The following is a 24,749-nucleotide window of genomic DNA, read 5'->3' on the forward strand; positions in this document are numbered from 1 at the left end:
GCCCCCTGGTCTGCCGTATACTCCGGCGTTTCGAGGAACATGCGGGCCGGTGGTGCCGGAACCGGGGCGCAGGACGGCTAGAACTAAAATATTGCGATCGGCGGTGGCTTTTCGCACGCACGCATATTAGTTAGTTTAATCCTGTCGGCTAACCATTGATTATTGCCGGTGATTGCATCTTGGTCTCATGATGATGACGATAGCTCAAGAACAGCAGGGAATTCGAGCTCTCGCTTTCATGTGTCGGTGCACGCAGGCCAAGTCAGAGTTCCCATCCCTGAAGATCTCTAAAGCTCTCCTCGCAAGATTCAGCACCCCAGCTACTTTTTTTTAGCCGCCGCTAGCTGTTTGGGTTTCTTTTCCTGGTATCGTCGTCAGGCAGATCAGCCCTGGAAACAACGTCACCCGCGCTGCCCGCCGGTTCGTCAAAGAAAGTGGCGAGACGAAGCCGCCGTCGGTCAGGTCAGCCTGAAAATACGAAGAAGCAAGTCCATGCACGCCTGCTCGGCTTCCCCCTTGAACACACAGCATTTGATCCTTTGACAGATTGGCAGCCGGCGCCTGTATGTGCTCACAGTTCTCAGGCTTCAGCACATACCCAACACGGCATGTCAGATTCAGGTAACTGACCTTTCTTTTCTGAAGGATCAGGTAACTGACCTTTCATATACAGATGGTGCCATGGTGGATGCCGCGACGATGACATGGATGTAGCCCTAGTTTCTGAAAGTTTGAAGCCTCACTTTCAATTGGCAAAAGCTGGAGCGGATAGAATCGAACCGGTGCCTGCTAGACTTGGAGACCATACTACCAGAATGGCAGAATCCTATCCGTGGATGGACCGTAGAAAAGCAGCTCCTGCATATATATCGGAGCCCAACTTGGCTGGCTCACCTGGAACGGAAGTCCTAGTCCTAACCCGTGCTCTCGGCGGTCAGCGTCACCGCCCACAAGGGAATAAGGGATAAGTTCCTGCAGAAAAGCAGCAGTGCTTGGCCCATCACGGCATGTTCCATTCCATTCACGGGCGGAAGAGCACAAGTGCACAACCTGAACTCTGAATTGGATAGAAAAGAAACGGAACATCACAACCTGAACTCTGAATAGATAGAAAAGAGAGTATACAACTTTCCTGAAAACATGTATGCGCTTAGCTAGAGAAGACACATGCAAAGTGAATTCGACACTAGCTCATCATCACCATCTTATGTGTCCAGTCCAGCTAATCTAAATGTGTTCTTCAGTTTGAACAAACGCTAATGGCCTGTTGTTTCTTGTTGCTAATGCTGCTTTACAATTGGCAGCACCATGGGGTGACGAGGTGAGAACAGAATCATACTACTAGATTGCCCATCAGCACCACATGCAGGCCGGACAACTTCTTCCCTCCTTGCCAGGGTAATACCGGCTGCCCCTTTGCACTTTTGCTCGGATGGGGCTGGATCCACTGCTTGTCTTCGAGCACGTTCTGAACAGACTGTGAGGGTTGAATCACTGACCACCGACACCGACTGCTGGACGCGGACCCTCTAGCTAGGTGAAGTTAGGGGGAGTTGAATATTGGAATTTCCTCTCTACATTTTCTGAAAAAAATTGTCATTGTGTTCAAAATGATGTCTAGATTTTCAACTGGACAGCACATCACTGGATACGCTTGAATTATAGTACCACCTAGCTAGAGCTATGCAAGTTTTCTTTCCATTCCCATCATAATCTCATGCTTAATAATATCTCCAAACCAATGGTTGCTGATGATCCATCCAACGTGTAACGGCTAATGGTTTCATGCTCTAGCTGGCTAGGCAGCATTGTTGTTGCAGATGTTCAATGGGAAAACCAAGAACTCCACGGCAACCGACCAACCGTACCCCGTCAGCGTCTCACGAGGCGCATGGTCTATGGAAGCAAATACTGTGAAACCGTCAGATAAAAGTAAGTTCAATCAGGGAGCACGGACAACCAACGCAGTAAATGAACAGTCCTGAAAATTGCTCTTCCGCATGCTTGCTTACTCATTGAAATGGCCAGGGCAATCAACGTAATATAATCGTAGAGGCATGCTTGATAAAAAAAGAGTGCACGGAAACATAATCATCTTTAGTTGATCCATCCAATTAAGATCCCTTAGCTCATTGCCGCGCAGGTCCAGTCACGAAACAACTCAGGGGAGGGGAGGGGGCTCGTGCGGATGGGAACGTGATGAAGCCTTGGCGGCTTCCCCCATTCTTCTGTCTTACGTCGCGGTGGGTGGGCACAGGTGCACGAGTTCTCTCCTTTTAACCTGCAGTGGTAGTCCGTCGCCAACAACACGTCAGACCCAGCTAGATTGGACTCCGCGATGAGCTGGAGCCCAGTTGCTTCATGAATGGCAAAGGATGGAAACCACCTAAATAAAAGTAAGGTGGAAATGGTTGAATCACTAGCCATACTGCTATATAGTCAAGAACACAGACAAGAAATAGACCAAAGATACAACTAATTGGTGCAACTCTTTTGCGGTCGATTTCTACATTTCAATCTTCACATCAATCTCATTCTGCTTTAATTAACCATTGAAAATCACATCCATCCTGTTTCATATATGGAAAAACTAGGATTAAGCGTCGAAGCAGAGCAGCCGTCGACACCACCCCTCGCGACGCTACCCTGCAGAGCCCAACACGGCTGCGGCCGCGCACCACCATCTCCTCCTCGCCGCGCCTCCACCCCGAGCAACCAACCCCCCCTGCCTCCTCTATATAACACGCCGCCTCGCCACCTCACCAGAAAATTCCCCACACGCGCCCACCCTCCTCCCCCTCTCTTTCCACCCCTCTGCGTCCGTGCGCTGTGTTGTTGGGGGGCAATGGCTGGCGGGCGGGAGCTGGTGGTGAGTTTCGGGGAGATGCTGATAGACTTCGTGCCGACGGTGGCGGGGGTGTCGCTCGCGGAGGCGCCGGCCTTCCTCAAGGCCCCCGGGGGCGCGCCAGCCAACGTCGCCATCGCCGTCTCGCGCCTCGGCGGCGGGGCCGCCTTCGTCGGCAAGCTCGGCGACGACGAGTTCGGCCGCATGCTCGCGGCCATCCTCCGCGACAACGGCGTCGACGACGGCGGCGTCGTCTTCGACGCGGGCGCGCGCACCGCGCTCGCCTTCGTCACCCTGCGCGCCGACGGGGAGCGCGAGTTCATGTTCTACCGCAACCCCAGCGCCGACATGCTCCTCACCGCCGCCGAGCTCAACGTCGAGCTCATCAAGAGGGTGAGTAAGAGCCTGCCCCCTCCCCTCCTGGCGATCCCGTGCGGACAACCTGATCGATCCCGTCGAGTATGGTAGAATCATTCCGCCCATTCCTCGATTTCGATCTTCGGATCTGGGACGCGACCGATAGGTTTCTTGCGCTGATTTCGCGTGCGGCTTAGGTTGCGGCGCCTGTAATTTTTCCTGGGCCTGTTCTTGTTTATCACGCTAAAGGCAAACCCTTTTTCGTGTCGTCTAATTCGGGCGCTTTGATGTTGAATCTTCCCGGGGAATCCAAAGATTCCTGGCGGAAAGTGGGCGCCCTCGTTGCTGGTTTTGGTCGGATCTTGTTGTGCGTTCTAGTTGGCGAATTGTTCTTTTCTGGATCTGGTCATGTGGCTTCTGTGATTCATCCTAAAAATTGGGGGAGACAAATAAGTAACCCAAAGGAGAGCCGTTATGAAACTAGTCAAACCCGTTGTTCTTGGATCCATCGGCGTGAGCTGGCCTTGTGGAAATCATCGGCCTTGCCGTGTATTAATGGAATCTGCTTGGAATTTTGTTTCTTTCTAGTGGGTCAATAATTGTGGGCATTTCAACTGATATCACGTACTCCAGCTTTTGCCCGTATTCATTGAACCTTTTGAAAACATTTGTGTGCTTCGTGTGCTCGTACTAAGACATAAATGCACAAGTGTGCATTGCCAGACAGCTTGTTTCATATGTCAATTTGCTAAACAGAATTCCAATTTTTTTTTGTGAATTAAACCGAGAATTATCACGTATCAGGAGGTGCTGTTAGATGGTTCAATGCATTCATGCTTATTTCAAATATGGTTAAAAATGTGCACCTTTTGTAGATTTTACTGGAAAATATCTGCATCCATGCTATCTTACTCTGAGTATCCAACACTTTTAACTTGCAACGAACATGCATAATCACAGTGTCCATTCCCCACCCCCATCTGGGTAAATTCTCATAAGGTGTAATTTGTTCAGGCTGCAGTCTTTCACTACGGATCAATAAGCTTGATTGCTGAGCCTTGCCGGTCAGCACATCTCCGTGCGATGGAGATTGCCAAAGAGGCCGGTGCACTGCTCTCTTATGACCCAAACCTGAGGGAGGCATTGTGGCCATCCCGTGAGGAGGCCCGCACCAAGATCTTGAGTATCTGGGACCAGGCAGACATTGTCAAGGTCAGCGAAGTCGAGCTTGAGTTCTTGACAGGCATTGACTCAGTGGAGGATGATGTTGTCATGAAGCTGTGGCGGCCTACCATGAAGCTGCTCCTGGTGACTCTTGGAGATCAAGGATGCAAGTACTATGCCAGGGTATGTGCTAGCTACCACCTTATGAAAATGGTTATTTATGCTGAATGTTCATGGACTTCTCACATCCAACTTCACTATGTCCTGTCTTTGCCAAAGACAGATCCAAAAGGCAAAGTGTACACTTTTATTAGTATATAACTTGCACATTGTGACTTGAGGATTTCTTCTGGAGCTGATACTCACAGTTTCGCCATACCTGATTGCAGGATTTCCGTGGAGCTGTCCCTTCCTTCAAAGTACAGCAAGTTGATACAACAGGTGCAGGTGATGCATTCGTTGGTGCTCTGCTCCGAAAGATCGTCCAAGATCCATCCTCTCTACAAGTAAGTTGCCAGAAATTTGTTTATTGAACTAAGAAAACATCGGTTCTACATGTCAAGTTGGCCTTTCAGTTCTCAGTTTTACCATGTCACTGAAATTTGATGTCTGCTGGTTGTACAGGATCAGAAGAAGCTTGAGGAGGCGATTAAATTCGCCAATGCGTGTGGAGCAATCACCACCACGAAGAAAGGGGCGATCCCGTCACTGCCTGCTGAAACTGAGGTCTTGCAGCTAATAGCGAAGGCATAGGTCACCCTGTTTGCTATGGTTTTCACTAGCTTCGACTTCTGCAAATTGTATTGTATGCTGATATCGATCGGAAGAAAAGCGGGTGCTCCGAGACACCAGCCCTTTTTGTTTGCCCTACTTCCCTTCTTGAAAGGGTGTTTTGTTTCTAGTTCTAGAATTCTACTTGCAATAAGCAGAGCCTTTTATATCACAGTGCATTTGATACGGTCAAGTAATGAATTCATAATTGTAGCATTTTTTTTCCTTCAAAATTTCGTTGAATTCTTGTTCCAGTGGTGTATGAATTTCCTTTGGGGTTCCATATGCAATGTGATATTTGCTCCGGATAAGAGATGTTTCAGTTTATATAGATAGCTCAGACAGAGGACACTGGCATCTGCCGAATGGTTATTGTGTAACTGGGGCTTCATTGATCAGCTCTGTTTATAATAGATCTGTAACTGTCCTGTTGTTTAGTTTGCGCCTTTGGGGTTTAGAGAAATTATTACACAACATGTGATCAACTGGAGGCCTGAGTTCTTTGGTTCTGGCATGACCTGTCACCTGTGACCTGTGGAATATACCCTGCATTTGCAAGGGTGCCCCATATGATTGCTGTTCCGTTGTTTGCTCAAGGCAAAGATCCAAAGCAAACTCCTGTAAAGAGCCTTAAACGTGGCAGAAGAAGCTGCCAAAAAAATAAATTATGATGTGCAATAAGCGAAGGTAGCTTTTTGTTCAAAATATGGCTCTTACATACTCTGTTTTCTCGTCCGGTTGATGTTTTGTTTGATGAAACGCCTCATTGTCATGCACGACCTCTTTCAGTCGGTTTCAGCGAAGAAGATGGTTGTCTTATTATTTCAGTGTGCCCAAGCCTGACTTGTCTTGCTCCGCTTGTAATAATATTAAGAGCACAGCTATCTTTGTGGCACAGAAGCTGACAACTCGCAGCACCACAAAGATTATCGAAGGTTAAAAACATTTTCTGAAGCTCGTTCATCAGACCGTCAGAAAAGAAAACCCGAATTCCTACAGGATGGTGTCCGCATCTCCGTCAGTGTATGTGTATCCACCACCACACACGTACAGCAAGCATCCGGCAAGCCGGAATGGTCGCTGTCACGCGAATGATCAACAGGCAGCGAGAGAAGGGAAACAACAAAATCAGCATCGCAGCAGCCGTCGTCTCGCTTGCCGTTTCTAATCATCCGCTGCTTTCTTTTCAAGACGTGTTGGGACATTGGGTGCCGCTGCCGTCTCGTCAGTGACAAGAAGTGACATGTCAACGCCACCTTCGCGCGAGCATCCCGTCCAGAGCCGTGGGGGTAGCCTTCATCATTCGGCGCGGAGTCCACGTCACTTTCTGTAACCCCTGGCGCATCCGGTTCTCCCTAGCTCTGCTAGCTAGCTCGTGACGAGAACTTTCAGCGACACCGCGATGGACCGCCCGTGGACCCAACTCCAGCTCGGAGCTCGCTTGTCAGAATACGGATACGGCTGATGGGCTCACACAGAGGCCTCACTTGGCCCATCGATGGAAGAATACGGCCAGGCCCATCTGGCACCGTCGTCTTCTTCCCCTGCCCACCTTGCTTTGCAGCTCGCGCGATTTTTTCTTGAAGATCCTTGAAGATTTTTTCTTATACACCTTCCACCGTTGGAGATTCGTGCCGACAACATCGTACGGCACAAATGTAACGCAGCAACCATCTGTACTGCTGCAGCCGGTGCTCCCGTTGTGCGGCCACCAGCACATGTTTGCTGGCGGAGATTCTCCTGGCGCGGGAACCAAGGAAGATACCCGACCGTGCATGTTGGTGATCTTTTTATTCCAATATTTGAAATTATAAATCTACTTTTGAATCCGTTTGAACCACTGACTTATTGAGAATTAATCTAGCGTAATGAGATCCAATATTGAAAAGTCAACATTTTGAAAGAAGTAGTTCAATATTTTGGATAAGTTATTTCTCTAAAATGTTGATTTAGCTTTCATAGATTGTTGAACCAAGCTTTAATTTTAAATTTTTGAAATATGATATGTATAAAATATGAAACTAGTTTATCTATAATAATGATATAGTGACATCAAAATGTTGACGTACCAGGTCAATATTTTATTATGAAATGTTTCAATTAGATTGAAAGTTGTTGAATCAAATGTTTTAAAAATTGTTGAATCCTTTTAAAAGGCATGTCAAATGTGTATTTATAGTACACTATATGGATTATAGATTATAGGAAGAAAAAAGGAAAAATGTGCTACGTTTCCTCACAAGAGCTTAAAAGCTTTTATGTACCCGTGCTGCCGGCATGATGGTGGGCTCCGCTCCTACCTTGGCAGGCGTGCTGCTTGTTGGTGGGAAGGAAACGCCTTCTATTCCGTAGCAAGGAAGAGGAGGTGAAACCAGGCCAACTCTTACCTACATGGGTGACAGCAGATATTGCCTCATTGAGAATGTCGTGCAAGGTGAGTATTTCCATGAGGGATCCGTGCTCAATGTCACCTTGTTTGGCCTCAAGTAGGATCATAGAGGAGAACTGCAAACTAAGGTTCGCAGAACAAGTAGATCTTGTACGGTGTCCAAGAATACTCTTCTTTTTTCTCATGCAGCATTCTGGATGTAGATTGTAGCCTCGGACCTACACTGTTGGTTCATGCATGCCACACTCTGTTATTGTCATGGCCTCATGGGTGTGACGGTGTGTTGATCCTGCACGTCAGCTTGGGGAGTAGCAGATAAAAGTTCAAGTAAGATTATTGGAGCTTGGAAGCTCAACTGTCTGAATGATTCCTTGTCTTAGCCGCCCTATACAGAATTATTTCCGATGGAAGCCCATAGTGCTACATGTGTTCAGACTTTCAGAGTTTAAGCAGGGGGGCACTAGGCAGTCTGAAACTGACTGAAAGCACTATAGTTGATTGAGTCATGCAATGCACATAAAGAACTAACAAAGAAGAACGTTACGATATGATAGTTATACTTAAAGCTCAAAAGCACTCGAGGACCGGCCGGGACCAGCAGGGTCAGCATCAACTGAATCTGAAGCTGACTATCGTCCTTCAGTGCACTTAGACATCTGGTTCTTCAAACTGGAAGGCAACTGATTGAAGATCATGTGGTTGTTGCACTGGTAATCTGCTGCAGAGTCCCAATTGGCCTTGCATTCAGTAAAGACTAAAGAGCAGGATCAGGTTAAAGAAAACCTAGACGTGCATCTACTTCACATGCTGACATGCACGATTGATCCCAGCAAGATAAGTACAGGATCAAGGTCCCCGGCCACCCAGCAGTGTGTGGTCCAGGTGTAATGCGTCTGTGCAACATGTATATATGCAATCATATGCATGTGCACAGAAAGGCGCCGATGGATCAATGATGGATCGATCAGGAAGCTTTTGCACTGTAAAATGCTTCTGGTTGTCGACGATCACGCACACGTGGCAAGTGGATCGCCGTTAGACAGCCGCAGCCGCAGCTGAGCTGAGCTGAGTCGTCGTGTCCCATGATCCCATCTGAGGAACCATGGTAAAAAAAATTAAACAATTCAAAGCTCTGATCGTGCAGATTTTCAAACAAAATCAGAAGCTTTCGAAATGAAGAATTGCCTGCGAGCCCAATCCCAAGCTACTGAAATGGAGAGGAGGAAGGCCTGCGCCACGCACTATTTCCACATTTTTCCTTGGCCCCTGTACGGAACCTTGGAATTAAATTACATTTTAATAATTATAATTTAAACATAAATTTGTTAAGCTAATATAATTATATACGGAATATACTTGTATACTATTACTGGGCAGATACTTATGTGCTATATTTCTACTATAGAGGAGTAAGCCCAAAAAGCGTGCTATAAGTTAGAGAATAGAAATATATCTTGGTGGTGCATACAACCAATTTTCATATTTCACCCTATGAATTTGGGATAGACTTATATCTAACTTTGAAAAATATCTAAACTTTGAAAAATGATTAGAAAGTGGTGGGGATGTTAAATTTTAAGCTAATTAGCCTAGTTTATTAGATAGGTTTCAATTCATTTCTCTAAAATGAGGATCCAAAACGGCCCCTCAGATCCATGATGATGGCCTGGGTCCGAGTTGTCTGTTTCCAGTGTTGTTATTGTTGCCTAGAAAGAAAAACAAGGTTGGCGTTACACTTAGCTTAAGTGGGCCCAAAGCTCGGCCCAGTGATCGGGCTGAGGCTAGTTGGGCTTTGGCTCAGCCGTCTTCCCCATATTCTCCATTTTATTCCATTCAGAGTGCTTATTAGCCGGGTAGGGTAGCTTCTCAATTGCAAGACTACAAAACAAAATGTGCACATGCATATATAACTAATCAAGATTAGTTCTAACAATCGCCACCAGCAAAGCTTCTAAGACGATGCCTCCAAGGAGGGAGCGATGCTACAGACGCCATCGTCGTCCGACCAACTTAGTCTAGATTTTCATCCGGAAAGCTCGTCGGAGAGGAGGGAATAAGGGAAAGAATGAAGGCTTCACGAAGGTAAACGGCGCCCGAGGGCGTCACCGTCATTGGGCCGCAAGCAGACCCATGGATTTCGCTTCCACCCCATTCCCAACTCAGAGCCGAAGGTCAACAAACGCCGCCAAACATAGGAGAACCCGCCGGCTGGCACCCCGCCCAGACTGCAACCAGAAGGGGCAGCCAACGGGGAGCATAGACCGACCACCTAGGCAGGTGAAAGGAGGCTGATACCCATGCCGAAGGCCGGCGGTCAGCCACCAGCCCCCACGAGGACGGCGCGAGGAGGCCCGCCCTAGGGCGAGTGGCGACACGGCCACGGGCCCCCAGCCTCCTGAAAGCGGCGATGGCGCGGCCACAGGCCCACGCCCAACCAAGCCATCGAGGCATAGCACCATAGGTTTGGCAGCGGCTGCGGCCACGGGCCTAGAACCACCCGAGAGCGGCGGCGCGGCCACGGTCCCCTGCCCACCCGAGGCACATCACCCCGGGGCAGGCGGCGGCGGCGGCGGCCACAGCCCTCGGCCACCAGAGCCACTGGAGGCATGGCACCCGGGGCGAGCGGCAGCGGCGGCGTGGCCACCGGAGGCACGGGTGACGCGGCCGCCCGAGCCACCGGAGGTAGGGCTGACGGGGGTGGGGGAGGGTGCGACCCCACCGGGAGCGGCTAGATCCGACCCAGGGCCCAGATCCGGCGAGGCCGAGGCCGGATCCGGACCCTGACGGCCAGCGGCAAGGCGATGTCAAGGGCTAGTTTGGAAGCCGGGAGGAGGAAAGTGGGGGGAGGAAGAAGGGAGGAGGGGAGGACGCGAGCTAAGGCGACTTCGGCTTAGCCGCGGACCGCCGCTGCCCCTTGGACGGTTGCCGGCCGCGGTAGCAGCCACCGGAGGTGGTCTGGGGAGGGGAGGCGGACGGCCCCCCAAGTTGAGCGACGCGGGACGGGGAGGGGGGAGGGAGCGAGGGTAATAGCAATTGGTGGATTTGGAGATGCTAGCTCTAACGACGCAATTATAGGCATGTATTTAGCAGGAGGCGTGAAGCCGTGATTCACGAGCAGCCTTGCATGCGCACTTGTTTTTCTTATTATATATACACCCTTTTGACCATTTGACACAGATTAGCAACACGTACTGGTGACTACTGTGACGTGAAAGGCAGCTAGCTCCCCGGCCCCAGGTGTTAGCCGGCCGCGCGTCTCGGAACCAGTACTGCCCCCTGCAGTTGGGTCACTCCGTGCGGGCCCGGCCCACACGTCAGTGAGGGGGCAGAACTGCAGAGGAGTCCTGTCCGCGCGTCTCACTCACACTCTCACCGCCAGCGATGATGATCCCGTCCACCGGCTCGGACGCCTCGCCTGCAAGGCTGCAACGGTGCCATGATCATGGGAGAACATGCCTGACCGATCGACGCGGCGGGAGTCCACGTAGCGGGGGCGACGTGGCATACATGATGAGGGCGACAGCGTGGCGTGTGCCCGCCCCCGCCCCCGCCCCCATCGAGTCACGACGAAGATATCCACTGCACACATCTCGTGCGTCGCGTGGCAAATCGCATGGCTGGCCAGCTACGAGCTATAGGACGTCCCACCTCCTAATCTAATCTAATCTAATCTGATCGTCGCCAGATCGAGATTAACTAATATATCTGCATACATGTCGCGACAAAACAAGGCCGATTTGCACTTCGTTTCTCTTGGCCTGAAAATACAAGACCAAGTTTAGCTCACATGCTTTGCTTGATGAAGATCAGGTCGGGATAATTATACGTCGAAAAACAGCTCAAAATCGAAAGGCCGTAGCTGCGGAGCGTATGATGTATGAACTAGACCCGTCACGGATTATATAAAAAAAAGCGCATGCAGGGCGGCGAGCGTGGTTCACGACCAGCTAATAGCGACGCGATCGTGTGTGATCCACGAGCAGCTTTTTGCGCTTGTTTTTTTTTGGTTTTGTTTTACACCATAGCCACTTGATTGGCACAGCAACACTGAAGCACGCCCAGCTGGTGGCTGCGGGGAGATGATGATGGATGCCCTGCCCGCCGCGCAAAGTGATGAGGACGACAGCACGTCCCGACACCCAAGGCTCGTGCGTCGCGTGGCAAATCGCATCGCTGATGAGCGCGTACGTCCACCTCCTAATCTAACCTCATCTGATCCAATAATTGGATCTCAACCTAGATTCCGCACGTAAGCCAATTTGCGTTTCATTTACCTTGGCCTGCAGATCACTCACATATATAGTACCTACTGTACCAGCTACCACCAGTGTTGTTCGATCTCGAGATCGATCGTGAGTAGTGACCAACCAAGGGAGGTTCAGATCAGCTCGTGATAGATCCGCGCCGTCGATTGGCTTCGAGATGGGACGTCATCTGATATCCCGCCGGTTATAAGTCCGGATCGTATTGGATGTTTGGATATCAATTAAAGAGACTAAGTATGAGTTAACTATAAAACTAATTGCATAAATGGAGACTAATTCATGATACAAATCTATTAAGCCTAATCAATCCATTATTAGCACATATTTAGTGTAGCACAATATTACCAAATCATGGACTAAGGGTGTGTTCCCTTCCCATTATAGGCCTCTAAAAATTTTAGAGGGTTCGCTCCCTCTAAAAAAATCACAGTCTTATCAGAGGCCGGATCAGAGGGGCTGTTCGGTGCCGAACCTCTAAAGTTTAGATGTTTCGGGCTTTAGAGGGGTGAAACGAACACACCCTAACTAGGTTTAATGAATTCATCTCGCGAATTATTCTCCATTTATGCAATTAATTTTATAATTAATTTACCTAGCATGTCTATGGAGCAGAAGCAATAAGCCCTCGAAAGAAGTAGATCATCCCTGGGCGCTAGGCATTTTCGACCCTGCTGCTACATGCAACTATATATATATATATATATATATATATATATATATATATATATATATATATATATATATATATATATATATATATATATTATGATGTTCCAGCACATATAATTTTTTTCTAATACAATACAGACACATACTGTCGGAGGAAATTTTTAGCCGGGTGGCGAAATGCACCCGCCTAATCCTAGTTAAGGATGGGTTTGGAGGAGATTTAGGAGCGCTCGATCGATAGACAGATGAACGTAGGAAGGGTGCAGGGATTTTAGAGTGGTTTGGGCCGCCGGGGCGTAACACCCTACGTCCACTTGGGAGTTGTATTGATTGTGCAAGCTCTGGATGAAACTTAGCCTGAACTAGAGCCAAAGATTGGACCTTGTGAACCCTGTCTTCTAACGAGTACACTCTCCCTTTTATAGTTCAAGGGAGGTGCTTACACTGTGCGGAACCCCGACAGGTGGGCCCGGCGAACAGAGACCTACTCTTATATGATATGGAGATCTCCTCCTCCAGTCCCTTATCACAGCCTTCTCGGTTGGGAAGATAACGTATCCACTACCCGGATACAGTCGTGTGCCGTCCTGCAGGCACAGTGACTGCTGTCAGTGTTACCCAACAGTGGTGCTAGGCTGCCACTGTTGGGTGCGATTCTGACAGGCGAGGGGGCAGCGCTGACCCGCCGCACCGTTGCCTCCGCGCGCCCTGTAGCAGCGCACGCCTCGGCTCTCTTGTTACAGCCCATCATTACGCCGTGCGCAGCGCCGTGACGGGACAGCACGCCACTGGTGCACTGTTCACGGTGACATGACGCGCCGCCTTGGAAACAGGCGGGCTTACCGTGGTGTCAGCCTACCTGCCCCGCGCGTCAGGGGCAGGCCACACTTTTTGACTTGGGCGCGCCCGGCCCAGCTATCGCATTAAATGCTGGTAGGTGGGCTGGAGACCCGCGAGGGGCCAACTGCCACACGCTCGTGGCAGAGCCAGCCGCGCTCCCCCTGCAGGGGCGGCACGTGGCGGCGCCGGACCCCTCCCAGGGGGGAGGGGGGTCCGGACCCCCGAGGCCGGTTGGACCGGTCAGGCCCGTGATGGTCCGGCTATCACACGTGGCGGCCCCGGACCTCCCTGGGGAGTTCGGGTCCGCGGGGGCTGCTTGAGAGCTCCCTTACCTTCCGTGGCATGCGGAGGTACTGGACCTCAGAGAGCTCGGGGAGGGTCCGGAGATCATGGTCCCAGCTGCCAGACCTGGGCCGTATGCCACGTCACGCCAGGAGGCGAGGGGAGATCACGTATGGTGATACACTAAGAGACTGAACACCCTAGCAGGAGGTACCCCTGTCTGTATGTACCGACACATACACTCAGCAAAAAGGTTTTGGAATGGCTGCCGCCTCAAATATATTTCCATGAAGTTGATCATCTGAGGCGTATATAATTTGTGACTTGAGATGTAGCAGAAAATATGGACTGCAATTCCAGCTAGATATATATATATATACACACACGCGCATATGCGCGTGTTTCACGGGATCATTATTCATCACTTGTGCACAGGGAAAATATAACCCTCTGATGGTACCTTTTTGGCTCGTACCAATCATTCAGTACCAATATAATGAATAATAAATGAAAACTATGCGAGCCTACAGGATTATTGGATAGGCCTAGATCTCCTACACGGTGCAAGATGGCGTACGTCGAAATAAAATATGTCGATGATGTCGATCGGTTCCTATCTAACCAACCTTTACCATGTGCTTAATTATTGGGGTTGGGCAGAGAACAAAATCAAGCATAGCGGTATGGGCGCTCCGCCCATCAGGAACAAAATGAAAGCATAAGATATTGCGGCCGTGTCATACGCATATAATTATTGAAAGATGGTAAAGAACGAAAGCGAAAGAAGGAAGATGCAGGTAGAGACGTAGAGTGCTGCTGATACAAGGGAATCGTTGCCGTGTTACAACTTAAATACTCCCTCCATCCTAAATTGCCCAAATTGTTAGTAGTTACTTTGACTTTTCTAGATGCATAGTCTTTTATGCACCTAGACATAACATCAGATTTTGCTCGAACTCAAATTTTACGCAATATGCAAGTAGTGGATGAATGTACTTACGTTGTGTTTGTTCATATTTTTACTGTAATTTTCTATGCACTGTAATTTACATGTGAATTTTATGTATGGTAACACGATAAAACCGCACGAACGAGTGATAATAACTTAATATTATACTCCCCATCCCTAACCCGGTGAACTAGTAGAAAACCTACGTCCTCGATCGAAAGAAGGTGGCGAGCCACTCAAGAGGATCACGATTCATGAGGACATACGAATATTTTTTTAGTACAAGTTAGACGTGTGTCCTCACATATTTCAAATATTTGATTTGAAACCCTTATCGTGCATGTGTATATGCTTGTTTCTTTTCAAAGCATTTTCCCAAAATTCGAGCCTAATTCCGATAGACAAGAACACTAGCTAAATGGGGTACGACGAGCTGGCCGTGCCACTCGCTAAGACACCAGAGAGACGAAAGGATGTCTGCCCGTTAATCCCATGGTGACGTTTAATAATAGATACTTCCTCCGTCCTGGAATAATGTAGAGCGTCCTATACGTTTCTAACAGATTATACTACATATGTACCCCTATTTAATGTATTGTTACTCCCATGTCTTATATTTAAATATAAATTTTAAATTCTTTAGTGCCTTACGTTTCATAACTGAGGAAGTATGTAAAAAAAAGTGAGCTTGAGGGGAAACGCGTGCAACACGACTACTACACCAGGCCACCACGTTATCCACGGCTCTCCTCCTATTATTACACTACACCCACTCCCACAATAATGCGGACCTGGATCTGAAAAGATACTACGCCACGTGCCCTGCTCTACTTGTAGCTGCATGGCCTGACACGCGCCGAGGGCCCAACACAACGACGACGTGCGCTTGCTTTGAACCGTGCATGAGAGGCGACGGATCGGATTATTTTATTTTAGTACTAATAGTTTCCGCCTCACACAATCATTAATCATATATCAGCAGTAGCTACCCACCCCAGCTCTCGTCTTCTCCCGCTGTATAAATAGCGCGCTCGCCCAGCGATAGATCTCTCACACAGCAGCCACTCCAGTTGATATAGATCTGATATCCAGCAAGGAGCGGCTTGCACTGCCTGCCTGCCGGGGTTAGAAGTAGAACCGATCGAGACACGATCGAGCGAAGATGTTCGGCGTGAAGATCCCGATCATCGACGACCTGACGGGCGCCAACAAGCATGCCCACCTCAAGGGCAACGTGGTGCTCATGCGCAAGAACGTCCTCGACGTCAACAGCATCGCCGGCTCCCTCATTGACGGCATCTCCGAGTTCCTCGGCCGCGGAGTCACCTGCCAGCTCATCAGCTCCACCGTCGGCGACCCGAGTGAGAATCAAGATCCTTATCTCTCTGTCTCTCCCTCTCACTCCCCCCCGACTGGGTTACTAGTTGGTCGCATTGCATTGGGCGCGTGCGTCAGCGTGACACTGACCCCAACTGGCCGGCTGCAGACAACGGCAACCGTGGCAAGGTGGGCACGGAGGCGAGCCTGGAGCAGTGGCTGCTGAACCCGCCGCCGCTGCTGGCCGGCGAGAACCAGTTCCACGTCACCTTCGACTGGGATGTCGAGAAGCACGGCATCCCGGGCGCCATCATCGTCAAGAACAACCACGCCTCCGAGTTCTTCCTCAAGACCATCACCATCGACGACGTCCCGGGGCGCGGCACCATCGTCTTCGTCGCCAACTCCTGGGTCTACCCACAGTACAAGTACAGATACAACCGCGTCTTCTTCGCCAACGACGTGCGTAAATTAACAATCATGCTCCGACCATCGTCCGACGTGCGTCGCCAATTCATCATCAACCTCATGACCTTGCTTTCTATTATCTTCTCGCGCAGACGTACCTGCCGAGCCAGATGCCGGCGGCGCTCAAGCCTTACCGCGACGACGAGCTCCGGAACCTGAGGGGCGACGACCAGCTGGGCCCGTACCAGGCGCACGACCGCGTCTACCGCTACGACGTGTACAACGACCTGGGCAGCCCCGACGAGGGCAACCCGCGCCCCACCCTGGGGGGCTCCAGGGACCACCCCTACCCGCGCCGCGGCCGCACCGGCCGGAAGCCCACGCAGAGCGACCCCAGCAGCGAGAGCAGGCTCACCCTGCTGGACGACGACGTCTACGTGCCGCGCGACGAGCGCTTCGGCCACATCAAGTCGGCCGACTTCCTCGGCTACTCCATCAAGGCGCTCGTCGACGGCATCGTGCCGGCGCTCAAGGGCTACATCGGCATCGAGTTCAACTCCTTCAGCGACATCATCCGGCTCTACGAGGGAGGCATCAAGGTCCCCGACGTCCCCGCCCTCGAGGAGATCCGCAAGCAGTTCCCGCTGCAGCTCATCAAGGACCTCATGCCCGTCGGCGGCGACTTCCTACTCAAGCTCCCCGTGCCAAAGATCATCAAAGGTTTAGCTAGTTTACTTGATTATTAGCTTATTGATCGTGCGCGCGCTGCTGATAAGTGATTATGTAGCAATGTCACTAACCCACCGTCCACCGATGCCATCGTCTCTGTTCTCGGATATGCAGAGGACAAGAGAACTTGGATGACCGACGATGAGTTCGCGAGGGAGATCCTCGCCGGCGTGAACCCCATGATCATCAAGCGTCTCACGGTGAGTTAAATCGTTGTGAACGACGACTGCTGCTTGGCCAATTATTATTGGAGTAACAAATATGATGCTCTCTTGATGTCATCAGGAGTTCCCTCCCAAGAGCACCCTCGACCCGAGCAAGTACGGCGACCACACGAGCACCATCACGGCGGCGCACATCGAGCGGAGCCTGGAGGGCCTCACCGTGCAGCAGGCGCTGGAGAGCAACCGGCTCTACATCCTGGACCACCACGACCACTACATGCCGTTCCTGGTCGAGGTCAACAGCCTGCCCGACAACTTCATCTACGCCAGCAGGACGCTGCTGTTCCTCCGCGGCGACGGCACGCTCGCCCCGGTGGCCATCGAGCTGAGCCTGCCGGAGCTCCGCGGCGGCATCACCGCCGCCAAGAGCACGGTGTACACGCCGGCGTCGTCCGGCGCCGAGGCCTGGGTGTGGCGCCTGGCCAAGGCCTACGTCAACGTGAACGACTACTGCTGGCACCAGGGCATCAGCCACTGGCTCAACACCCACGCCGTGATGGAGCCGTTCGTCATCGCCACCAACCGGCAGCTCAGCGTGACGCACCCCGTGCACAAGCTGCTCCTCCCGCACTACCGCGACACCATGAACATCAACGCCCTCGCGCGCCAGAAGCTCATCAACGCCGGCGGCATCTTCGAGCTCACCGTCTTCCCCCGCAAGTACGCGCTCGAGATCTCCTCCAAGGTCTACGGGAGCTGGAGCTTCGCCGACCAGGCCCTCCCCAACGATCTTATCAAGAGGTATATAGCATGCAACTGATGATCTCCAACAATCAATCGGCACCGTGCCATGATCCTAATCCAATTGCAATTGCAGAGGCATGGCCGTGGAGGACCCGTCGAGCCCGTACAAGGTGCGGCTGCTGCTGGAGGACTACCCGTACGCGTCCGACGGGCTGGCCATCTGGCACGCCATCGAGCAGTGGGTGGCGGAGTACCTGGCCATCTACTACCCCGACGACGGCGTCCTGCAGGCCGACGTCGAGCTGCAGGCGTGGTGGAAGGAGGCGCGCGAGGTCGGGCACGCCGACCTCAAGGACGAGCCCTGGTGGCCCAAGATGCAGACGGTGGCGGAGCTCACCAGGGCCTGCACCACCATCATCTGGATCGCGTCGGCGCTGCACGCAGCCGTCAACTTCGGCCAGTACCCCTACTGCGGGTACCACCCGAACCGGCCGTCGGTGAGCCGGCGGCCCATGCCGGTGCCGGGCACCGAGGCGTACGCAGAGCTGGAGCGCGACCCGGAGAGGTTCTTCGTGCGCTCCATCACCTGCCAGTTCGAGGCCGTCGTCGGCATCACGCTGCTGGAGATCCTGTCCAGCCACTCCTCCGACGAGGTGTACCTCGGCCAGCGCGACACGCCGGAGTGGACGTCGGACGCCAGGGCGAAGGAGGCGTTCAAGCGGTTCGGCGCGCGGCTGGCCGAGATCGAGAAGCGCGTGGAGGCCATGAACGCGGACCCCCGGCTCAAGAACCGCAACAGCCCGGCCATGTTCCCCTACACGCTGCTCTTCCCCAACGTCTCCGACCACGAGAACAGCGGCGTCACAGCCAGGGGCATCCCCAACAGCATCTCCATCTGAGCCGTTCCCATTCTGTTTCATTTCTTCGCATCCGTGAGAAGTGTGTGGTGACAATATAATAAAGGCTGTGTAGCCTTGGACGTGTGTGATCGGAGGTGCTGTGTTTGAGGCAACGATGTAGTATTGCATTGGCTTGTAAGATTTCCTCTTGGTTTCCCAATAATGAAGTGAATGTCTCGATCGGTTGCGTGGAACTGTGGTCATCTGCAAGCTCTGGTGACTATAGAGCGGTGTGTTCATCACTGATGGGATGCTATTTTCTTCAGCTATGCACATATTCTTGGTGGCATCCTCATCTTGCAACATTTCAATCACCTCTCCTCTCCGTACATGGATGGCAAGGCCTCACGGTCACAGACTGACAGACCTCGTGACATCGCCGTTCTCTTCGCCGCTGGCAGCCCTCCGGACGTTGCTCCGCTCCTCCGGCTCACACGCCGCAATCATCCTCAACCCACAAGCGGACGGCGGAGGCCGGCACCGTCGCAGGGGCCTTCACTATTTCCTTCACCAGGTCTCGTTTCACCTCGTCGTCTATCCGATTGACCTCCGAGGCAAACTTACAAGCGGCGCCGCCATGGAGCGAGCTCCCGAATTCTCCTCCTTCCATAGCACCAGGCCTTCTCCTCGAATCCCGCCGGCGTTGGGATGAAGAGATTACTGACGGTCTCGTCGATGATGTCCATCCACCGAGGGGATGGATTGGAGATCTTCGTCCATGCTGTCATTTGTGAACCGGACCCCTTGACCTTGGCCCTTGCGCCGCGCGGCGCACGAAGCTGGCTGCTGGGAAGTCCATGGCCGCCGCCGCTCCCAGAATCGGTGCGCAAAGACGGAAGCAGACATGTCCTTGCGCAGGTCGTGGCCACACCGAGTTGGATTAATCGCGATCCAATCTCAGAAAGCCCCCAGAAATTTACACAAAAACCCCTATTTCGGATCGCGAGGATAAGTAGTTTACACAAAACCTCCTTTAGTCGCCATCCAAACATTTACATGTACCACCCTACATCCTCCCTGCTGTCTCCGGCTCCGCCGTCTTGTCCGTCGCCGGCGACGGCCTTGTCGTCGTGGTGAATGGACTCACACTTCCCCTCCAGCTCCTCTCCCCTCCTTCCCCGCCAGATATCCCGCTGCCGCACGCGCCCCCACCTCCTCCATCTAGAGACGCCGCTTGCGGCCCTCCTCCGCCAGCTCCGGGCTCGCAACGGCCGCACATGGCGGCGTCGCGCCAGTCATGCAATCGCCTACATTCGTGAACCGGCGACGAGCGCAGCGGCATTGGAGTCTCCGCGGATTAGCCATCATCTGCATTTGGGCCATCGCAGATTAGCCATCTCCATGCTCCGGTCGCCCCCATTTTCAGCTAGCTCTGACTGGATGTTTGGCTAGCGGGCAGAGTTGTGTCACAGTTTCCTCCATGAAGCATAAAGGTTAACACCATGATATGAATATCGTGAGCAAAGTTGGGTGCTACGACACATAGTTATCTGTTCGTTTCAAATTTTGAACATCGTTATCAGTTCATTTCAAAATCTGACAAGAACTCTTGAATCTCCAGGACAAGACAAAGCCAGTCATTCCAGGATGAAAAGCAGCCAGGATTGCATATGGTAGTGTAATATCCATTCCTCAAAAGACAATGCTAATACTTTGAAGAGGTGTACATCACCAAAGTCTCACAGAGGATTTTTTTTCCTGCAACAGTCCCACTAGGATAAATGATATGAAAAAAAACCCTGACAGGTCAAGAAAGGAAAAAAACTTTCTCGAAAGAACTTGGCTCAGGCCTAACTGTTCATTCTAATGAAATGTCCTTTAGTCGCTCATTTATATGCAGCCCAATGCTGACATCTTTATGTATGTTAGAGAACCTAAGAATCTGCTCTCTGAAAGAGAGAAAAAATGGAGGTAGCACACCTTCAGTTGCGAATTTGTAGTCTTCAGTCTTTACAGGAAGAAGCAACATTTGCGATGGCTATCCAGGACATCTTAATCCATTTTTAGGACAATCTAGTATAGTACACCTTCAGAGCTCCCAAACAGCTAAATGGCCGATGTCTTGTAAATGGAAAACCCCATGACTGCAGGAATGAAGAAGAAAAGCACGGGCGAGTGGAGCAAAGGGTTCATAGCATAAGCCTTCACAAGAGCTCTGCAAAGCTGCATAAAGAGAAGGGTCAGAATTGTTAGAAAAAGAGATAATTGCAAGCACAGAAACTTGCACGTGTTGCTTTATACCTTCCAATGTTTCCATAGAACCACTAGGCAAAGAAGACACAGAAATTTTCTAATCCAGCGACCATTCCAAAAATTTTCGTGTTCTATCTGCCTCCTGCTCTTTTGGTAGTAATCATCTTTCTTTTTTCCTGATCGAGAAAGATAATGCTCTCGAAATGCCGTTCTCTCAGCAGCCATGGCAGCTAAAATAACAACTGTGGGTAATAACACAAAATAAAGGTGAGGTAGAACAATGACCATTACATCTGGAATCCCAGCATGGACTACTTCGTTGCCACTGTTGGGTGTTTTAAGAATCCAGCCTCTATGCGTCATGTATGTGAGGCTACTATCCTCAGTGATAGGGTGACCAAACAGCCAAGGTAAAAAAACTAAATAGATAGTGTACACCAAGAGCAAAAACCATACGAGAATCACCCTGGCCAGTTCAACAAAGAGCCAGACAAAACCACCAACTAGAGACTTTAAGAATGTCCTCTGATTACCATTTGTGTATGGAGACTTATATGTGAACTGATCTTTGAATACCACGGCTGAAACTTGTGGTGCAAGAAGCAATGAAAATATCAGAGAAATAGCACACCACAGTGCAGGATGATATATTGAAGCCCACTGAATACCAATCACAAAAAATTCCTTCCATGTCCAGTTCACTCTTGCAGTCAAGCCATTAACAGAGAATGGCCTCAACTGGCTGACACTTGTATCACCTGTTATATCCATCACTTCAATTTGGAGCCAATATCGGCTGGGAGAGGGATCTTCAAATGCCCTCCAGTTCCATGGTACTAAATACATATGTCCCCTAGTATCATTGGAATCCACCCTTTTCATTTCAGAGTCCAAAACTACTTCATGAGTTCCTGGTCTTGAGTCATATATCTTTACAGAAACAGATATTATCTCTTGTTTAGAGAATACAAGAGCCCTCACTGTATCAAAAGTAGACGCCCCCTTGATATGACACTTGAAATCACGAGAAGCAGAAGCTCTCTGCATGAATCTTGAATCAAGGGGAAAGGTAGGCAGTATAATTATGCTCTTTGAGCCTAATCTGAAATCTATATCAGTATAGGAGACATGACCATCATCGATTGCTAGTATCTTCATACTTCTGCTCTTTCTCCAATCACCCATTTCCCATTCCCAGAACTCTTTAACATGAGCTGCTTCTTCAGAACAGTTTTCCTTATTACTCTGGGTTGCATATCCTTGGTGCATGTTAAATTGGTAATAATGTTCTGATAATGATGGTTCCTGGACTGCTCGATGGTAGTATCGCTTCAAGTTCTTCCCAAATCTTGTATGAAGATGCCCACACAAGTATGTCGCCAATGATTGCTTTAGGAAAACATCCTTGATACTTTTTCCTGACTCTGTTAATGCTGAGAAAGACAAGGGGAAGTGCCCAAATGCAAGTTTTGTCACTGGAACCTTGTCAAAGTCAGTATCCCATTGCGATAACGCTTGATCCAATTCAATAAGCTGCTTGTCGGTTGGATGGCCAAAAAGATTGGTTGGGCCTCTAAGACCAATCTCCATCGTGCTATCAAAGCCAACAAATAGATGCTTCCGACCGCTATTCTGCAGAGCATTCATAAATACAGCGTCAAGGGCATTCTAAAAGCGATTGCAAACACAATTATATATACCAAATGACAATAAACTTGAACTACAAGATGGCATTGAAATAAGAGGCAGCAAATCTTTCTTCCTGCAGAAGAAGTGTCAATCATATATAGAGAAACCACTGACCTCCAAAGTAACGCTTTGGACGCGCCCCTGGCGTCTTAACTTGGCATTGATGCTGTACTTCTGATAGAAGTCATAGTCGTCACCAGATGCCGAAACACCAAAGCTATCATGATTTCCTCTCAGATCAAAGAAAATTCTTCTTGGAAGCTTGCTGATTCGAATGATATCATTTATTGTACTTTCATATTCTACCCATTCAACCTCATTCTGCTTCATTGTTAGCAGATCTTTGCTTTTCCCATCTGCAACAAAAACCAAGATATAAAAATCCCCTTGGTAATAATATCTCACAAAATGATTTTTGTTGTTTCATAGAGGGTGTTAACTACGTTCTTTTGTGCTGGTTGGAGCAACTTGTGTGATGCTAATCAATATTACAGACTTATATGTGCCTATCATTTTCCAATGCTGAAACATGTAATAGAAGATCATATGTTCATTTAGCTCAATTTTGCATTTGTGTAGGCTTTTGAATTCAAATTTATTTCTTTGGCTATTACTTTATATCAAATTATTTTAAATGAAAGAAAGCACATCCTGCCTATTAGTAACACGTCAAATACAGTGAGTGATCCTGTGCATCAACAATATCACAGAGACAGAACTACACGCAATGGTTTACAGTTCTCAGCAATCAGTGCTTACTCCCTAGTACTTCATTTGGAGAAATCTTACTTTGTTCTACGGGCTGTTTATTATTATGGAAAATTGAGACCTGAGTGAGTAGCTTTTTGGTTATTAGTGGGCAACTGGGCGAAATCTGGCCACTTGCCCCTAGACCGGACGGATTACGCAGACTTAATATTGTGGATTTCATAACGAATGTTCTGAACGACCTGATTTCCATTAAAATTGAGAAGTGCTGAAAACATTGGCTCATTCGCTGAGTAGTTTCCTCGCTCATTGGATCAGCCCTGAAACCGCGCGGGGAATCAAACAGAGGATGGGGACGATGGCCGGAGCCCGGAGGGAGGGATCTAGTGCATACCAGTGAGGTCTCCGGTGATCAGCACGAGGTCGGGGTTGACCATGGCGAGTGCGGGTCCCACATACCGCCGGAAGTCGTAGGCGCGCTCCGGGTGGTGCACGCTGAAGTGGAGATCCGAGAGCTGGGCCACCCACACCACCCCATCCGGAGCGCCGGACACCTCCACCACCTCCCGCTCGTCACGGGACGCCGCGAACGGAGCGGCCGCCGCGGCGACGAGGGCCAGGAGGACGGCGAGGAGCCGGGGGCCGCGCGTCCCCATGGCGAAGGCGCAGACCGGGACCACGACGGGGAACTGCACGATTCTGTTGTCCCCTCCCCGGCAAAATGCTTCTCAGCTTTACGCTTTCAACAAACGAATTACGCGTCCGGCCGCCGAATCCGTGTTTTGCTTTTTCGACAGAGGCGTAGAGATTTACGTCTTTTCCAGACATTTAACGTAATTCATTTGCAGACTTAAACACCACGGGGATCCGAGGACTCGAGTCAAATCTTCCCCAACCGCCCGCCCTTCAAATTGAGAGTATTCCGTTGCAGCCTCGATCAATTTGCTTTCCCCCGTGAAAAAAAAAAATCTCTCGAACCCGTGATCTTCTAGCACCCGCTCAGGCACTCGCCGGTCGCCGCCGCTGCCGTAGGCGTCGCCTCCTCCCACCCCGTCTACGCGGTACGAAACTCCGCCGCAGCAACCCGCTTCTCCGTCAACTAGAAGCAAGATCATCGTCGAGCAAGAGTAGATGGAGCACCAGCATCATCACCTCATCGGTGACCTTACGGTTAGCATCAGCAAGGAGAGCGAAGGGGGACAGCACCACCGGCAACTTCACGGTCAGCGTCAGCCCTGGGGCAGGGCAAATGGGCGGCCGCCATGGGCCTCGGGACTCGGAGCAAGGGGCTACACCTTGCTTGTAGGCAGCTAGGAAGATGGGCATGCACTCGTGATATGGATCTTATCTGTGTGGATGGATCAGCA

The 24,749-nt window shown here is 50.5% G+C and overlaps 3 protein-coding genes across 3 annotated transcripts; 2 read left to right on the forward strand and 1 right to left on the reverse strand.

Moving 5' to 3' along the window:
* Positions 1 to 2,642: 2,642 nt before the first annotated feature.
* On the forward strand, positions 2,643 to 5,448 carry LOC112895132 (fructokinase-1). Its single transcript, XM_025963013.1, has 4 exons — positions 2,643 to 3,238; positions 4,217 to 4,549; positions 4,756 to 4,872; positions 4,991 to 5,448. Exons 1-4 carry the CDS (start codon positions 2,846 to 2,848, stop codon positions 5,117 to 5,119), a joined length of 972 nt encoding a protein of 323 aa, XP_025818798.1. The 5' UTR covers positions 2,643 to 2,845; the 3' UTR covers positions 5,120 to 5,448.
* Positions 5,449 to 15,573: 10,125 nt separating this feature from the next.
* Positions 15,574 to 18,986, forward strand: LOC112893939 (linoleate 9S-lipoxygenase 2-like). The gene is made up of 6 exons (XM_025961471.1): positions 15,574 to 15,892; positions 16,018 to 16,310; positions 16,409 to 16,976; positions 17,100 to 17,185; positions 17,271 to 17,950; positions 18,027 to 18,986. Exons 1-6 carry the CDS (start codon positions 15,694 to 15,696, stop codon positions 18,790 to 18,792), a joined length of 2,592 nt encoding a protein of 863 aa, XP_025817256.1. The 5' UTR covers positions 15,574 to 15,693; the 3' UTR covers positions 18,793 to 18,986.
* A 1,362-nt stretch (positions 18,987 to 20,348) lies between these two features.
* Positions 20,349 to 24,178, reverse strand: LOC112895178 (putative metallophosphoesterase At3g03305). The gene is made up of 4 exons (XM_025963086.1): positions 23,777 to 24,178; positions 22,789 to 23,030; positions 21,034 to 22,617; positions 20,349 to 20,955 (listed from the first exon to the last, which is right to left on the reverse strand). Exons 1-4 carry the CDS (start codon positions 24,036 to 24,038, stop codon positions 20,839 to 20,841), a joined length of 2,205 nt encoding a protein of 734 aa, XP_025818871.1. The 5' UTR covers positions 24,039 to 24,178; the 3' UTR covers positions 20,349 to 20,838.
* Between the last annotated feature and the right edge of the window lie 571 nt (positions 24,179 to 24,749).

The sequence above is a fragment of the Panicum hallii genome, chromosome 5 (genome assembly GCF_002211085.1).
Source record: "Panicum hallii strain FIL2 chromosome 5, PHallii_v3.1, whole genome shotgun sequence".
NCBI lineage: Eukaryota > Viridiplantae > Streptophyta > Magnoliopsida > Poales > Poaceae > Panicum > Panicum hallii.

Excerpts from the sequence above, each read along its gene's own strand:
- LOC112895132 (XM_025963013.1), top strand. The coding sequence starts at position 2,846 with ATGGCTGGCGGGCGGGAGCTGGTGGTGAGTTTCGGGGAGATGCTGATA. Across the intron at positions 4,550-4,755 it reads GATGCAAGTACTATGCCAGG|GATTTCCGTGGAGCTGTCCC; the intron begins GTATGTGCTAGC and ends ACCTGATTGCAG. Across the intron at positions 4,873-4,990 it reads AAGATCCATCCTCTCTACAA|GATCAGAAGAAGCTTGAGGA; the intron begins GTAAGTTGCCAG and ends CTGGTTGTACAG.
- LOC112895178 (XM_025963086.1), bottom strand. The coding sequence starts at position 24,038 with ATGGGGACGCGCGGCCCCCGGCTCCTCGCCGTCCTCCTGGCCCTCGTC. Across the intron at positions 23,031-23,776 it reads GATCACCGGAGACCTCACTG|ATGGGAAAAGCAAAGATCTG; the intron begins GTATGCACTAGA and ends TTTTTGTTGCAG. Across the intron at positions 22,618-22,788 it reads TCCAAAGCGTTACTTTGGAG|AATAGCGGTCGGAAGCATCT; the intron begins GTCAGTGGTTTC and ends AATGCTCTGCAG.
- LOC112893939 (XM_025961471.1), top strand. The coding sequence starts at position 15,694 with ATGTTCGGCGTGAAGATCCCGATCATCGACGACCTGACGGGCGCCAAC. Across the intron at positions 15,893-16,017 it reads CTCCACCGTCGGCGACCCGA|ACAACGGCAACCGTGGCAAG; the intron begins GTGAGAATCAAG and ends GGCCGGCTGCAG. Across the intron at positions 17,951-18,026 it reads CCCAACGATCTTATCAAGAG|AGGCATGGCCGTGGAGGACC; the intron begins GTATATAGCATG and ends TTGCAATTGCAG.